This window comes from Oryctolagus cuniculus, chromosome 1, assembly GCF_964237555.1.
Source record: "Oryctolagus cuniculus chromosome 1, mOryCun1.1, whole genome shotgun sequence".
NCBI lineage: Eukaryota > Metazoa > Chordata > Mammalia > Lagomorpha > Leporidae > Oryctolagus > Oryctolagus cuniculus.
In genome coordinates, this window is record NC_091432.1 from 92,311,496 (window position 1) to 92,327,120 (window position 15,625).

Sequence of the window (15,625 nt, forward strand, 5' to 3'; positions counted from 1 at the left end):
TTCATGGCTCACTTTAGGCAGGTTTTATGTGTCCAGGAATCTTTCCATTTCTTCTAGTTTTCTGTTTTGTTTGCATACAGCTCTTTGTAGTAATTTCTGATTATTCTTTTTTATTTCTGTGGTGTCTGTTGTTACATTTCCTTTTTCATCTCTAATTTTATTAATTGGGTCTTTTCTCCCTCCTTTTTTTGGTTAGTTGGGCCAGTGGTGTGTTAACTTTGTCTATTATTTCACAAATTTTGCTGATCTTATTTTTTGGTTTCAATTTTATTTCTTTTCTAATTTTAATTGTTTGATTTCTACTAGTTTTGGGTTTGGTTTGCTGTTGTTTTTCTAGTTCTTTGAGATGCATTGATAGCACATTTATTTGGTGCCTTTCTAGTTTCTTGCTGTAGGCTCCCTTTGCTATAAACTTTCCTCTTAATACTGCTTTTGCTGTATCCTAAAAGTTTTGATATGTTATGTTGTCATCTTTAGTTGTTTCTTGAAAGTTTTTGATTTCTCTTTTGATTTTTTCAGTGACCCACTGTTCATTCAGAAGCATGTTGTTCAGTTTCCATGTGTTTGAATATGTTCTAGAGATTCCTGACTTGCTGATTTTCAGCTTCATTCCATTGTGCTTACAGAAGATGCATGGTATGATTTCTATTTTTTGTAATTTGCTGAGACTTGCTTTATGACCTAGCATATGGTCAAACCTAGAGTAGGTTCCATGCACTGGTTAGAAGAATGTGTATATTGCGGCTGTAGGATTGAAAGTTCTGCAGATATCTGTTAGGTCCTTTGGTCTATTGTGTCAAGGAACTCTGTTGTTTCCTTGCTAATTTTCTGTCTGGTTGATCTGTCCATTGCTGAAAGTGGTGTATTGAAGTCCCCCATTACTGTTGTATTTGAGTCTATGTCTCCCTTTAGATCCCTTAACATTTCTTTTAAATAGCCAGGTGACCTCTAATTGGGTGCACATATGGTTATAATAGTCACATCTTCCTGTTGAATTGATCCTGTAATCATTACATAGTGCCCTTCTTTGACTGTTTTAACAGTTTTTGTGTTAAAGTCTATTTCGTCTGATATTTGGATGGCCACACCAACTCTTTTTTGGTTTCTGTTAGCATAGAATATCTCTTTCCAACCTTTCACTTTTAGTATGTGTGCAGCTTTGTTGGTGAGATATGTTTTTTTTAATCCATTCAGCCAGTCTGTGCCTTTTAACCAGAGAGTTGAGACTATTTACATTCATGGTGGCTATTGATAAGTAACAACTTTGCCTTGCCCTTTTTTCATAAATATTCCTATTTTTTTACTTTGGATTTCCTTTTTACTGGGAGATTTTGTGCCTTCACCTTCTTAGATAATGATGACCATGTTTCTGTGTTTCTGTGTTTAGCACATCCTTAAGCATCTTTTGTAGGGCTGGATGAGTGGTGACAAATTATTTCAATTTTTGTTTGTTATGGAAGATCTTTATTTCACCTTCATTCAGAAATGAGAGCTTTTGCAGGGTACAATATTCTGGGTTGACAGTTTTTTGTCTTAAGACTTGGAATATATCTCACCATTTCTACTAGCCTGTAGGGTTTCTGATGAGAAGACTGCTGTGAGTCTACTTGGAGATCCTCTGAAAAGTGTTCTTGCATTTCTTTTGCACACATTTTAGAATCTTTTCTGTATGTTTTACTGTGGAGAGTTTGACTGTAATGTGTCATGTTGAAGATCTTTTCTGGCCATGTCTCTTCGTAGTTCCATGTGCTTCTTGTGCTTGGATGTGCCGTTATTTCTCCAAATTAGGAATGCTTTCTATTATTATTTCCCTAAAAAGGCCTTCTAATCCTTTCTCTCTTTCCATGCCTCCAGTAGCTCCTAGAACCTGTGTGTTGAGTTGTTTTATAGTATCCTGTCCGTTCAAAACAGTGTGTTTTAGTTTTCTAATTTCTTCTTATTTTTGGTCTGATTGTATAATTTCCTGCTATTTGTCTTCTATGTCAGATATTCTTTCTTCTGCATCACTGTTGTTAAGGGTTTCCAATGCATTTTTATTTGTTCTATTATTTGTTCTATTGAATCTTTCATTTCCAAAATTTCAGTTTGACTTCTCTTTAACATATCAATTTTGTGCGAGAAATTTTCTTTCATGTCATGTAAAAATTTCATTAGTTCATGCATTTACTTTTGATTACTTCTAAGTAATCTTACAATCAATTGAATTCCATTTCTGGCATTTCTTCATGGCTTGATAACTTTGCTGTGCGATTTTCAAGAGAAAATTTGAAATTGCTATTAAGAGGATGTTTTCTTGGACACCTTCCGAGGTTTTCTAAAGTCTAATAGTTATCCCCTGACAACTGGAATTTCACCTTTTTGTTGCTTTTCTGAGCTGTTCACTGAGGGAATAGCCAGCATGCTTGAGTGTTGTCAGGCACTTAGGCGTCAGACACTATGCTAGTTTTTTCCCTATATTGCCCCATTTACTACTGCAGTAACCCTGAGAGACAGATTCTGTTCCACTTAACAGAAAAGGATACTGAGGTACAGAGAGATTATAGAGCTTACCCACAACCATGCTGCTAATTATTGGTGGACTCTGGATTCTAATCCAGGTAAACTGCCTCCAGAGCTCATTCTGTCAATCACTTGAGAGAATTGATAGGTAGTTTATAAGTGAGTGGGTCCACTGTATTTTTTGCTTCGGCACATGAATTATTATCATACATTCATGATGATCTGTGTGAAAGAGAAAGAAACTTACTTTTCCCAGTCAAGTAGTAAGGCTAAGGCGAGTAAGAGACAGTCTAGGGTTAACTTCCTTGCCTGAAGCACCAGCATCCCATATGGGTGCCGGTTCAAGACCCCGCTGCTCCACTTCCCATCCAGCTCTCTGGTATGGCCTGGGAAAACAGTAGAAGATGGCCCATTGGGTCCCTGCACCCACGTGGGAGATCAGGAAGAATCTCCTGGTTCCCAGCTTCGGATCGGCGCAACTCCGGCCATTGCGGCCAGTTGGGGAGTGACCCAGCAGATGGAAGACCTCTCTCTCTTCCTCTCCTCCTCTCCTCCTCTCCTCTCTGTGTGTAACTCTGATTTTTTTTTTTAAACTTTTATTTAATGCATATAATTTTCCAAAGTACGACTTATGGATTACAATGGCTTCCCCCCCATACCGTCCCTCCCACCCACAACCCTCCCCTTTCCCACTCCCTCTCCCCTTCCATTCACATCATGATTCATTTTCGATTATCTTAATATACAGAAGATCAGCTTAGTATACATTAAGTATGGATTTCAACAGTTTGCTCCCACACAGAAACATAAAGTGAAAAATAATAGATGATTTTTTTAAATGATGATGAAATCAGAGCAGACCTATTGTCATGTTTAATCCCAGTGAGAGTCAAGTTGGGAATTGATAATTTCTTTTTTTTTTTTTTTTCTTTTCTTTTTGTTTTTTACAGAGGATCAGTTTAGTATGCATTAAGTAAGGATTTCAACAGTTTGCACCCCCATAGAAACACAAAGTGAAATATATTGTTTGAGTACTCGTTATAGCATTAAATCTCAATGTACAGCACATTAAGGATAGAGATCCTACATGAGGAGTAAGTGCACAGTGACTCCTGTTGTTGACTTTACCAATTGACACTCCTGTCTATGGCATCAGTAATCTCCCTATGCTCCAGTCATGAGTTTCAAATAAATAAATAAATGTTTTTTTTAAAAAAACAATCTACAGAGAAATGGGGGTGGGATGGTTACATCAGGAGCTCCCTAGGACAGACTTTCCAAATAGCTCCTTGGGGCTTGAGGCTCAGAGGAACTCTGGATGGTAGTGATAAGAGGAAAGGAGGAACCCCAGTTCCTAAGCATTCTGCTGCACCTCTTTCTCCCAGTCTCAGCTGTGCTAAATTTGTGGCTGTAAACCCAGTAGAGCACAAGGCCTTTCTGTTATACTCATTTGAATAAAAATAAAGAGATGTTAAATGTAATAATTTTCCCAAGTCTCAGGGAGAGTACTCGCATATAGATTGGCTAAAAATTTTCTAGGAGGTAGGTTTCTTTCTAGGTCTTCTCATAACATTTAATATATGTATGATGATTTTTCTGTCCTTAGCCAGAGCTGTGTCGGATAAATGCATGCTTTTGCACAGTGTCCTTCAATCTGAAAGGCCAGTCAACTTTCCTCCCTTTATAAGCTGGACTGAATTATAACAACTGATGCCATTTATTGAGTTGCTTAGCATGTGCCAGGCACATACATTTTTAGTCTTCGTAACACCCTGTGAGGTAGGTATTCATTCCATTTTACAGGTAAGAAAATTAGTCTCAAAAAGGATGAGTGATTTTCCAAGGCTTCACAACTAATTGGTGAAATCTAATTCTGACAAAACCCTCATTTTTGTTGTTCAATCATTAATTCTCTAAGTAGGTTCTCTACTTTCTTCTTGGCAGCCTAAAGCAGAACCATGCTCGTGAATTGAGAGTACCTCTCATGTGGAACATGCAGCTGGTCCCGAAGTTGTACCTTGCTGTGGGAGGGGATTTATATAGCCAGAGAGCAGGTTGGGGGCCAACAGAGCTGGTGGAAAATGACTGAGAGGAGCCATCAAGGATAAGAGGACTGTTACTGAGGGCAGGCCAGAGAGTTCTGTTATGCATCAAAGATGCGTGAGGAGGACTTTGGACAGATGTGGAGTGTGGGGATTCTCTGTAAAACTACTTAGCAGGATTCTTGTTCAGATTAAGCCCAGTGAGGATGGGGACCAAGGTGGAGACCTGGTTGGGAAGAACACTTGAAAATTCATCAAGGAGATAACCTTTGTCAGTTCTTGTTGCTTGAATTAAACATAAGTGTCCGGGTATTGGACGTGAGCTTGTTCAGTGGAGATGTTGTTAAATGGAGTGCAATGAAGATAGAAGAATACATTTTATTATTGATGCAGATACCTGCAGCAGGATCACCATCAATGATGATTGGTCCTGAAATGTGAGACCTTTAATGTTCTCTCACATTCACTATGAGATTGTTTTATTTTGAATTTTCTTTTTTTTTTTTTAAAGATTTATTTATTTATTTGAAAGGCAGAGTTACAGAGAGGAAGATACAGAGAGAGATTCCTTTCATCTGCTGGTTTACTCCCCAAATGGCTACAATGGCCGGAGCTGGACCAATCTGAGGCCAGGAGCCAGGAGCTTCTTCCGGGTCTCTCACATGGATGCAGGGGCACAAGCATCCTCTGCTTTCCCAGGCACGTTAGCAGGGTGCTGGATTGGAAAAGGTACAGCTGGAACTTCAACAGGGGCCGATATGGGATGCTGGCACTGCAGATGCCATAACACCCTCTTCAATTTTCTTTAAGAAACTTAACTAGTATCTATGCATTGCCAGGCAATGGTTCGAGCCCTTTGCAAATATTAACTCACCAAATACTCAAAACAGTCCTATGAGGTGGTTCTGTGATTGTTGTTCCCCGTTTACGTATGAGGAAGCAAAGGCCCAGAGGAGTTGAACCCTTTTTGCCCAAGGACCCAAGCAAATAAGTGGTGTGGCTTGGATTTCACCCAAGCAGCCTGGCTCCAGCTTCCACATTCCTGGTCACTTTGTTAGGTTGCTTCTAAGGCTGTTGCCTCCTGGGGATTTAGTTCTTGTTTTCTTCTAGGCTTTTCTTTTTTATGCCCAGAAATAAAGAATTCTTCTTCTGGGCTTAGTCAGACTCTGGGCCTTATTCAAACTGAAGTCAGGGTTGGGAAATATAGTTAGCTTGAATCTCCTATAAATCAAAGAACTATTTTTAAACAAGTCAGGTCATCTGTCACCTTTTAGATCAAAGCCATTATTTTATTGGTAAAAACACAATCTACCTTTTCCACAGTCTGCCCAGAATTTCAGTGCTGACTGTTAGTGATCAACAGTTGAAATTTCTCCCCAGTTAGCAACTTTAGTGGTATTTCTCCTTCTTTTTTAAAGTTAAATGCATAATTTATAGTGAGTGAGTAGTAACTCCTTAGTAAAGGAGTTGGTAAATTGGCTTCTGGATAATGTACTTCTAGCACCAAATTGCTTTCTCACATGGACATCCCATTCAAGTAGAGCAGATCAAGTTTCTCAATTATTTGCTTAAATTTGACAGACCTGTATTTTATTTTATTTATTTCATTTGTGTGAGAGGTTGAAAGGCAGTGGAGTTGGGGAGGGTGGCAGAGGCAGAGAAAGAGACAGAAAGCTCCAGTCTGCTGGGTCACTTCACAAATGATTGCAATGGCTGGGTCTGTGCCTTGGGGCCGGAGTCAGGAGCTAGGAGCTCAATCCAGGTCTTCCACATAGTGGGCAGGAACACAACTACTTGGGCCATTAGTACTTCCTTCTAGGGTGTGCATTAGTAGGAAGCTGGAGTCAAGAGCTAGATCTGGGCATAAAGCCCAAGCACTCTGATAATGGGACATGAGGATTTTTTTTTTTTTTTTTTTTTTTTTTTGACAGGCAGAGTTAGTGAGAGAGAGAGAAAGGTCTCCACGGCCGGCACGCTATGCCGATCCGAAGCCAGCAGCCAGGTGCTTCCTCCTGGTCTCCCATGCAGGTGCAGGGCCCAAGCACTTGGGCCATCCTCCACTGCCTCCCGGGCCACAGCAGAGAGCTGGCCTGGAACAGGAGCAACCGGGACAGAACTGGCGCCCCAATTGCGACTAGAACCCGGGGTGCTGGCGCCGCAGGCAGAGGATTAGCCTAGTGAGCTGCGGTGCCGGCCTGGAATTTTTTTTTTTTTTTAAGATTTATTTATATATTTGAAAGTCAGATTTACAGAATCAGGGAGAGATCTTCCATCTACTGGTTTACTCTCCAAATGGCTGCATCAGCCAGGGCTGGGCTTCATCCAGGTCTCCCACGTGGTTGCAGGGGCCCAAGGACTTGGGCCATTTTCTGCTGCTTTCTCAGGCACATTAGCAGAGAACTGGATTCGAAGTAGAGCAGCCAGGACTTGAACAAGTGTCCATATGGGATGCTGGCATTACAGGTGGCAGTTTAACCCACTATACCACAGCGCTGACCGACATGAACATTTAACTGGCACCTTAACCACCAGGCTAAATGCCTGACCCCAGATTGGTATTTTAAGAAGCTTCTGTTTAATATAACACTAAAGTAATTTATATAATATTGTGAATAGAAATTCTTCAGTGTTCATTCCTTGATACCTTATGTCTGATTTTGTTTTTTCAATTGCAGACTTGTCTATGGCCGTACAGAAATTTTCTCAGTCACTACAAGATTTCCAGTTTGAATGCATTGGTGATGCTGAAACAGATGATGAAATTAGTATTGGTGAGTACAACTTACCTTCATTAACCTAAGTAATAATTTTGAAAGTCTTACTTTAGATACTTATATCATTGAAGTCGCATAACTAATACCTAAATAATAAACATCTAAATATTCTCTGATTTTGATAAAAGTATAAGGGTGATTTTGCATATCTTTGGAAAAGAATATTGTAAGTTATTGGATTGAAGCTCTGGTTTTTTTCCATAAGAAAATTACTTATCTTTGTGTAAGTTGGGTCAACCCTCTAAGAAAATGTTGATAACAATGTTTGTCTACCTCAAAATTAATCATTGAAACAAACATATATAGGCATCTATTATTAAATATACTAGGTACAGGTTTTAAAAATGTTACTTTTTATTTTTTAGTTTAATGCTGATTTCTTTTTTAGCTTGACCATTTGTTTAGAAAGGAAACAAATCATGTTTAGTCAGTCATGATGTATTAAACCAGTGTTCTGGAAGGATATAGAACATTACTGGGGATGGGAGACTTGAGCTCTATTCTGACTTTGTTGAAGTAGTTTAGCAGTCTGACCTTGGGGAGAGCATGCCCCTTTCTGAGTAAAAGGGTTTCATTTCCTGTAAAATGAAGCTGTTCATTTCTTATAAAAATGTGTGTCATCTCTGAAGATCAGATTCATGTAGCATTCTTTCCCCTACCTTTTAAACATTTCTTGCTTATTGGTTTGCAGACCACAGGTCCATTAATAGGATGGGTTTGAGATGTATCCCATAATTAGGAGTTTGTACAAAGTATGTATGTACTTTCTAGAGGCTAAATCTAAGTGTATCAACTTAGGTATAAAAATATATTACAGGCCGGCGCCGCGGCTCAATAGGCTAATCCTCTGCCTAGTGGCGCCAGCACACCGGGTTCTAGTCCCAGTCAGGGCACCGGATTCTGTCCTGGTTGCCCCTCTTCCAGGCCAGCTCTCTGCTGTGGCCTGGGAGTGCAGTGTGGAGGATGGCCCAAATGCTTGGGCCCTGCACCCCATGGAAGACCAGGAGAAGCACCTGGCTCCTGCCTTCAGATCAGCGCAGTGCGCTGGCCACAGTGCCAGCCGCGGCGGCCATTGGAGTGTGAACCAACGGCAAAAGAAGACCTTTCTCTCTGTCTCTGTCTCTCTCTCTCACTGTCCACTCTGCCTGTCAAAATATATATATATATGTGTGTGTGTGTGTGTATATATATATATATATATTACAAGTACTTAGGCCAGTTACTCCAAATTTTATTAGATATGAAATTCCCAGAGATCTTATTAAATACAGATTCTGATTCAGCAGTTTGCAGTTAGAATGCCAGATTCTGCATTTCTAACAGACTTGAATGTGGGGAACAGGGCCCATCTCCCGTAACATGGCAGGGCCCATCACCTGGGAGACAAATAAGTACTGAGACTATGGACAAATAAGTACTGAAACTACCGAGACTGGACTAGACCACTAGATTATTAAGACTAACTCTATGCATCTGATCTCCCACCCTATGGCGCTGAGAGGGAGTGAACAACTTCCACACAGCTGCCTCACCAGTTCGACTAACAAGCTGCAGGAGCTGATCCTGCCCCTGATTGGAGGAGAGCAGCGTGCTCAGCGCGTGGGGAGAGAACGCCAGCAGAGTTGGGATTGGTGGAAGAGGACTATAAAGGAGGAGAGAGACAACATGCAGGAGGAACATCTGAGGAACCCCTGAGAGAGCTGGCAGGCAGTGTGCCGCTCCTCCGCGAAGGCGGGTAGGGGAGGCGGGCAGCTAATCTGGGGAGGACCGGGGAAAGAAACAACAGCAAATCCGTTGCCGCTCCTTTGCAAGCCTGCGGAGTGAGCGACACGTGAAGGTGATGTTAGTGCTCCTGGTTCATGGATAGCACTTTAAATAGCTGGGAGTTTTCCTCTCCATGACTCTCCACAATCATATTCTTCTCATCGTTCTTTTTTTCCTATAGTTTTATCAGTTATGTTTTTATTTCTAAGCAATATATTCCATTAGTTTTGAAAACCCAAGTAGCAAGTCCAAACCTAGCTGTAAAGGGAAAGGACAGTATTATTTCCACAAAAGGAGGCTCTCAGGTTCCTGATTCATGGTGTGGCTGCAGCTTCCTTACTTCCATAGAGCTTACCCTGGAGAAATCCCTGGGCAGAGTACAGCATCCTTGACAAGCTGTTTCTGCACATGAAATTTCACATTGTGCATGTATGACTTCTGGCCAGGTTGGTACTCTTCTGAGGGGATGTGACAGCAGTCACTTCATTTCCTTGCTCCTTAGGAATACAGGTTACCCTGAGGGAGTGTGGAGGTGGCTGATCTCTTGCTATCATGGATAGCACCTTCTACTTTCTGTTCTGGGATGGACGGTGGCTCAGCCATGCCAGCCATTTGGCTGAGGCATAGTTAGGGAGCCTCTGGAAAGAAGGGAGAGCCATTCCACACGAAACTCACACAGGATGGCCTCTACAGAATGAACGGGAAAGGACAGCATTAGTGGTTATGCACTGCTAATGTTTGGAGCTATAGTTATCATTTTTTTACATCTATACCAAAATCATAGGTTTTGTAACATATATCTGGCCAGATAAAAGTCTAGAATACAGTAATAAAAAAGCTTTATTATTATTTAAAGAATAGTATGTATTCACATAACAATTATTTTCACCATGTAAAAAAACTAAATCCCATGAAGGCAGAAGCCATCTCTGTCTTGTATTTTCAACCATTTTAGCTATAGAACTTGATCCTGATCCTAACTGATGGTAGACCCACTGTTAAAATGCTGGGTAACTTATGTACTTTCCTTTGTAAACTGTAACTCTTTTCCTACCTTTAACTTTCTTTTTTATTTTTCTAGTAGAATGATACATGTCATTTAATATTTTCCTTTTGGCAAGGGAACTATAGCAAATATTTCTGAATTTTCACAGAAATTGTAATTTTTAATAGTTTAATGACTATTCTACCAGGTTCATATACATGAATTTATGAAATAATCTCTGTAGTACATTTAGATTGCTTCTGAGCATTTATCTGTCATTATTAAGAGTATAGTAAACATCTTTTGTAATATTTCTCTTAGTTTCCATATGTAATAATGTAGATTTAAGAGTTTTAATAGCTATGCTGTGCAGCCTGGTTTTCCAGGTTGTGTTGAACTTTGATATCTCTACAGTGGTCTCTTGACTGTTCCTGCTGTGGCTAAATGAATATTGTGTGCCTCTTGCAGATTTGAAAGTTATGCATTGAACAGTGAGTAGGGGATAATAGCCAGTGAGTGTTAACTAATTCTAATGCTTTATGACTTTTAGAGGTTAGATCACTGGTTGAAGAACAGAAGATGAATAATGTGCAGGGGCAGAGTGATGTTGCTTGCTACTTTTAGATCGGGAAGCTTATTAAATCTCTGTTTACTGAGAATCTGATTTAAATATCAATACTTTGGAAAACCTAAGTTGGAGTAAAAACAGTTTATAAACAGAAATCTTTTCTAGGACAACTAATGGAAAAACACAGATATGTTCTCATATCTTTTTTTTTTTTTTTTTTTTTTGACAGGCAGAGTGGACAGTGAGAGAGAGAGAGAGACAGAGAAAGGTCTTCCTTTTGCCGTTGGTTCACCCTCCAATGGCCGCCACGGCTGGCGCGCTGTGGCCAGCGCACTGCACTGATCCAATGGCAGGAGCCAGGTGCTTCTCCTCGTCTCCCATGGGGTGCAGGGCCCAAGCACTGTGGCCATCCTCCACTGCACTCCCTGGCCACAGCAGAGAGCTGTCCTGGAAGAGGGGCAACCGGGACAGAATCCGGTGCCCTTACCGGGACTAGAACCCGGTGTGCCGGTGCCGCAAGGCGGAGGATTAGCCTAGTGAGCCGCGGTGCCAGCCCTGTTCTCATATCCTAATCACTCAGTTTGTATCCTAGATGGACTGTAAATAGCTAAATAGGAAGAAGACTAGTTTGAATAATGGTTCCTCCCATGGAGGATTATGAAGTATCCCAAGCTGCTGTACCAGGACAGCAAACTGAGGAATGAGTCTCTAAGAATAATGCACAGACAGGCTGCTGTGGAGGCAGTATTACACTTAGCAGCCTTCATCAGCTTCAGTTCTGTACGTGAAGATTCTAAGTGTAACTAGTCTTTACATTAGCTTGTTGAAGCCCCCACTTCAGCTTCATTATTCCTCTGATTTCATGGGGGAGGAATGAAGCAGGGGCAGCTGTGACTGTTAGAGCTGAGTAATAGCCACAACACTCTCATCCAGACTAGAGATTCACTGATGACATAACTGCAAAATACAGTGGCTTACAAAATAGCTCATCTTTTGTAAGTTAGTGCAAAATGACCTGTGAAGTCCAGATATTGGCAGGCTTTCTTGTGTAAGCTATGGTGGTGGGAACTGGTGGGAATTGGTGGGAGGGCAGTTGGAAGGTAAGATGTCTGGTTGAATGTGCTTACAGTGCAATCGAATGGAAAACAGATTTTGAACAAAGTAAGGGAAAGAAGATGGTGTTACAGATGCCTAGGCTTGAGCCCTGTCTGTAAATCTGTCTCACTATTCAGCTGTCCATTTCTGCCCCTATCCTTTTTGGCCTTGTGTTTGCTGGAGCTGTGGTTTTTTTTTTTTTTTTTTAGGCTAATGAGACATTGCTGGTTTGGAAGGAAGCAAATTGGGATTAGTTGTCCAGGACCCAGGATCTAGTGGGGAATTCCTGTGGCCCAAAGAGCAGGTCAATTATTTCCAGGACTGAAGTCCCAAGTAGGGCAACATCCTGTTCTCTTTTTAGCACCTGCCTTTCTGTCCAGGCGCAGCAAGAGGCCATTGCTTCTCCCTTCTGTAAGGATAAATGAACTGCAGGTGAGCTTCTGATTGCTCCTTTCATCTGCCCACTGCAGCTCCGGAGGAGTGGGAGGTGGATTATTGAATCCATCTAACTTAACTTCCCACAGCTGCTCTAACTGCCTACTTTTTTTTCTTTTTATACAGCTTTAAAAATTTTCTTTTAAAAATATATTCAAGGCATAGAGACACACAGGGAAACAGAGACAAACACATAGAAATCTTCCATCTGCTGGTTCACTCCCCCAAATATTTGCAAGAGCTGGGGCTGGGTCAGGCTGAAGTGGGGAACCTGGAATTCAATCTGGGTCTCCCAAGTGGGTGGCAGGGACCCAAGAGATTGAGCCATGACCTGCTACCTCCCAGAGTATGCATCAGAAAGCTGGAATGGACAGTGGAAGTGGAGCTCAAATCCAGGCACTCAGGGGATGCAGGTGTCCCAAGTGGCATCTTAACTGCTGTGCCGAGTACCTGCCTCTGCTTTGATTCTTTGAACTGAGTGAAGACACTGAGTTAGGAGTACAGTGTTGGGCCCTTGGAAATTGGTGATCAAAGAGCAGGAGTAATTACCAAGTGGTATAAAATTCAATCCTTTTCTCACATAACATACTTATAGGGGTAGATTAGATTAAAATATGTTTAAATACTGTGATTATGCAGTAATATGTACAAGATGTATAAGCAGGCTTTTATAGTTTGGTGGGGAAATTGGAATCAAAAAATAAATTTATTTTGGGGCAGAAAGTTTTTGAAATCCATACTTTTTTTCATAGTATGCATTTTTCATGAACCATTTGAAGATCCTGTGTATGTGAATGCAAAACTCCAATACCTGATACATCAGTTCTGGTGTGTGTGTGTGTATATATATATATATGTGCATGGACGTTGATGACATGGATCATGTACCCAGTCTTCATGCCTTCATAGCAGGAGATAAAAGGCTGCCTCTTTAGAAAATAAATCTCTGTTATTTTAAACACAGTATTTATAATAGTTTAGTTTAAACAGCTGGAAGTTCAGTGATTTTTCTTGAGACTTTGCTTGTGAGAGTTGATTTATTTATTTTTTAAGATTTATTTGTTTGTTTGAAAGGTGGAGTTACAGAGAGGAGAGGCAGAGGCAGGGAGAGAAAAATCTTCCACTGCTGGTTCACTCTCCAAATGGCCACAACAGCAAGGACTGGGACAGGGAGAAGTCAAGAGTTTCATTTTAGGTCTCCCTTGTGGGTGTAGGAGCCCAAGGACTTGGGCCATCTTTTGCTGCTTCCCCAGGTGCATTAGCAGGAAGTTGGATTAGAAGTGGAATAACCAGGAGTAGAGGAGTAGAAGCAGCATCATTGTAGGATGCCTGCACTGCAGGTGGCTGCTTTACCTGCTATGCCACAGCACTGGCCCCAAGTCAGGTTGTTTTGATAGGTTAATTTAGCACCTTAGGGTATAAGATAATGCCTGTAGATCTTATTTTATCACTTGAAAATTATACCAGAATTGGAACAAGCAAGTTACACTATTTTGTGGCTGTATTTAAGGTCTATAATTTGAAGTAATTTTTAACCTAAGTCTTAAATCTAGAATAAAAAAGAATTCAGATATTATTAGTCAATCTGAACGACGGCCAATAAAACTCTTAGTCATTAATATGAGGCAAAGTTTATTCCTTTTATGTAATCTTGGAAACCATTGGAAAGTCCAGTTGCCGTTTGCATAAACTGTTTGGTTAGTGATGTTGTTTGATGGCCCAGGGGTAGCACTCAGGAAAGTCTTGCACAGTATGAGCTTTGCACTCAAGAGATTAAACATTTACCAAGAAGGAGAGCCAGTGTGCTAGTAAATATTTTGCGTGGGAATTTCATTCCTTTAGACACACCTAAACAGAAAATTCTTGTGGTAGAGACAGGCAGTAACACTGCCATTTGTCAAACAAGGCTGTAGTTTCAAACCCTGAGTGGAGAAATGAAGCAATCAATTAGGTAATTCACATCAAAACATATTTTGTAATACTCTCCCAGCTATTTCTGGCATCACTAGATTATTCCTGTTCACGTGCTTATTGTGTTCTGAATGCAAATATGCAGACATAGCAACAGGGATGGTAAGTGTTTAATGGTGACAAAACATGATGAGCCTGCTGCATTTTTAATATCAGCTTTTACATGGAAATATATGTACAAATATTACATGTACACATTGATGAGTAGGAGCTCAAACCTGAACTATTTTTTGTTTGTTGTATTGCCTATGGTGATCCCTACATTTTTTTTCCTTCTCCATTCTGTTTATAAGAAAGCTGGTAGAAAGAAGAGGCCTCAGGAGACAAGAAGGTATAACACAAGTTCAAGGTTTTTTGTCCTCCTGAGCTGGCAAGCCTTTGTCCAGGTGCAGATATGTGTTGTTTTATTACCTCTCAAGCCAGTTGTGCATCACAGTGTGCTACAGTGGTAAAGAGACAAAATTGTGAATCTGAAATCACATTGGTAGTCCATGGCCACACTACGCTGAACACACCCGGTCTCCTCTGAAATCACCTTGGTACACAAATAGAAGCTTGAGAGTGATCTTTGATGCTTGTTCCGAGGATGTCAAGTTGAAGAAGTTTTTCAGTGGCATGGTTGCAAAAGCTTTAATTCCCTTGTCAGAAGAATGACTGTGGGGAAAATACATAAATCTTGTGCCAAATAAATCCACTTTTTTTTTTGAGAATGCACCTGTTAGATCAGATGGCAAGGTAATATGTGATCTTGTTTTCCAAATGATATACAAGAATATCATTTAGTGTGGCAGGTATGGCAATCTGCTTTATGTGCTTTGAAGGGATTCCTGTATGGTATAGAAGCAGTTTGTGAGATAGTAATCTGTGTTTCAGTTTAAAAATAATAACTGCTATATTATAAGCCCAAAATATGGGCTTAACATATTGTCAATAATTTTAGTTTAAAAAGAAGATGTGTTGGCTGACTGTCCAGGTGCTTGTCTCCAATGCAAGAAGGAATTTCAGGAGAAGACATAGGAAAAAGTTAGCAGAGGGTAATATTTATTGTTAATAATATGAAAGTATACACTCAGAAGGGAATGGGAGCCCAATGGAGAGTGAGCTGTGCCCAGCAAGGTTTGGAATTATCCCTTTATATGATCGGGAAGCATTGACTATTCACAGGGGGTAAGATTTGAGTGCCATACATTTTCTTGTCTTTTCTGGAAGTCTCAGAAGTATCATAGTATCAAGTGCCTGGTGGGGGCAGGAGTGTCAAGCACGGGTAACTTTATTATAATGTTATTGTAGTTAGCTGTAGGTCATCATGAGGAAGTGGTCAGCAGCTGTGTTAGGTGTTTTCAGCTGGCACAGGTTCTGGGCAGTGGTTTGTGGAAGTAGCAGTTTTCCGCAGTCCACAGCAGTGGGTACTGTTGGTTGTAGCTGAGTGGGCAGGGTTGTAGGGAGGGACTGGTGACCTCAGCTTTCTCCTTGGTTCCTACCTGCCTATATC

At 40.7% G+C, this 15,625-nt stretch overlaps 1 protein-coding gene across 5 annotated transcripts in view; it reads left to right on the forward strand.

The window, feature by feature from the left end:
* The window catches only part of ARHGAP42 (Rho GTPase activating protein 42), a 304,390-nt gene that overhangs the window by 78,110 nt on the left and 210,655 nt on the right, over positions 1-15,625 (forward strand). For all 5 annotated transcript variants that reach the window (XM_051820336.2, XM_017343749.3, XM_002708607.5 and 2 more), the window contains exon 2: positions 7,217-7,312. In XM_051820336.2, coding sequence (XP_051676296.1) covers positions 7,217-7,312 — 96 coding nt within the window. The remainder of the gene's footprint in view (positions 1-7,216; positions 7,313-15,625) is intronic.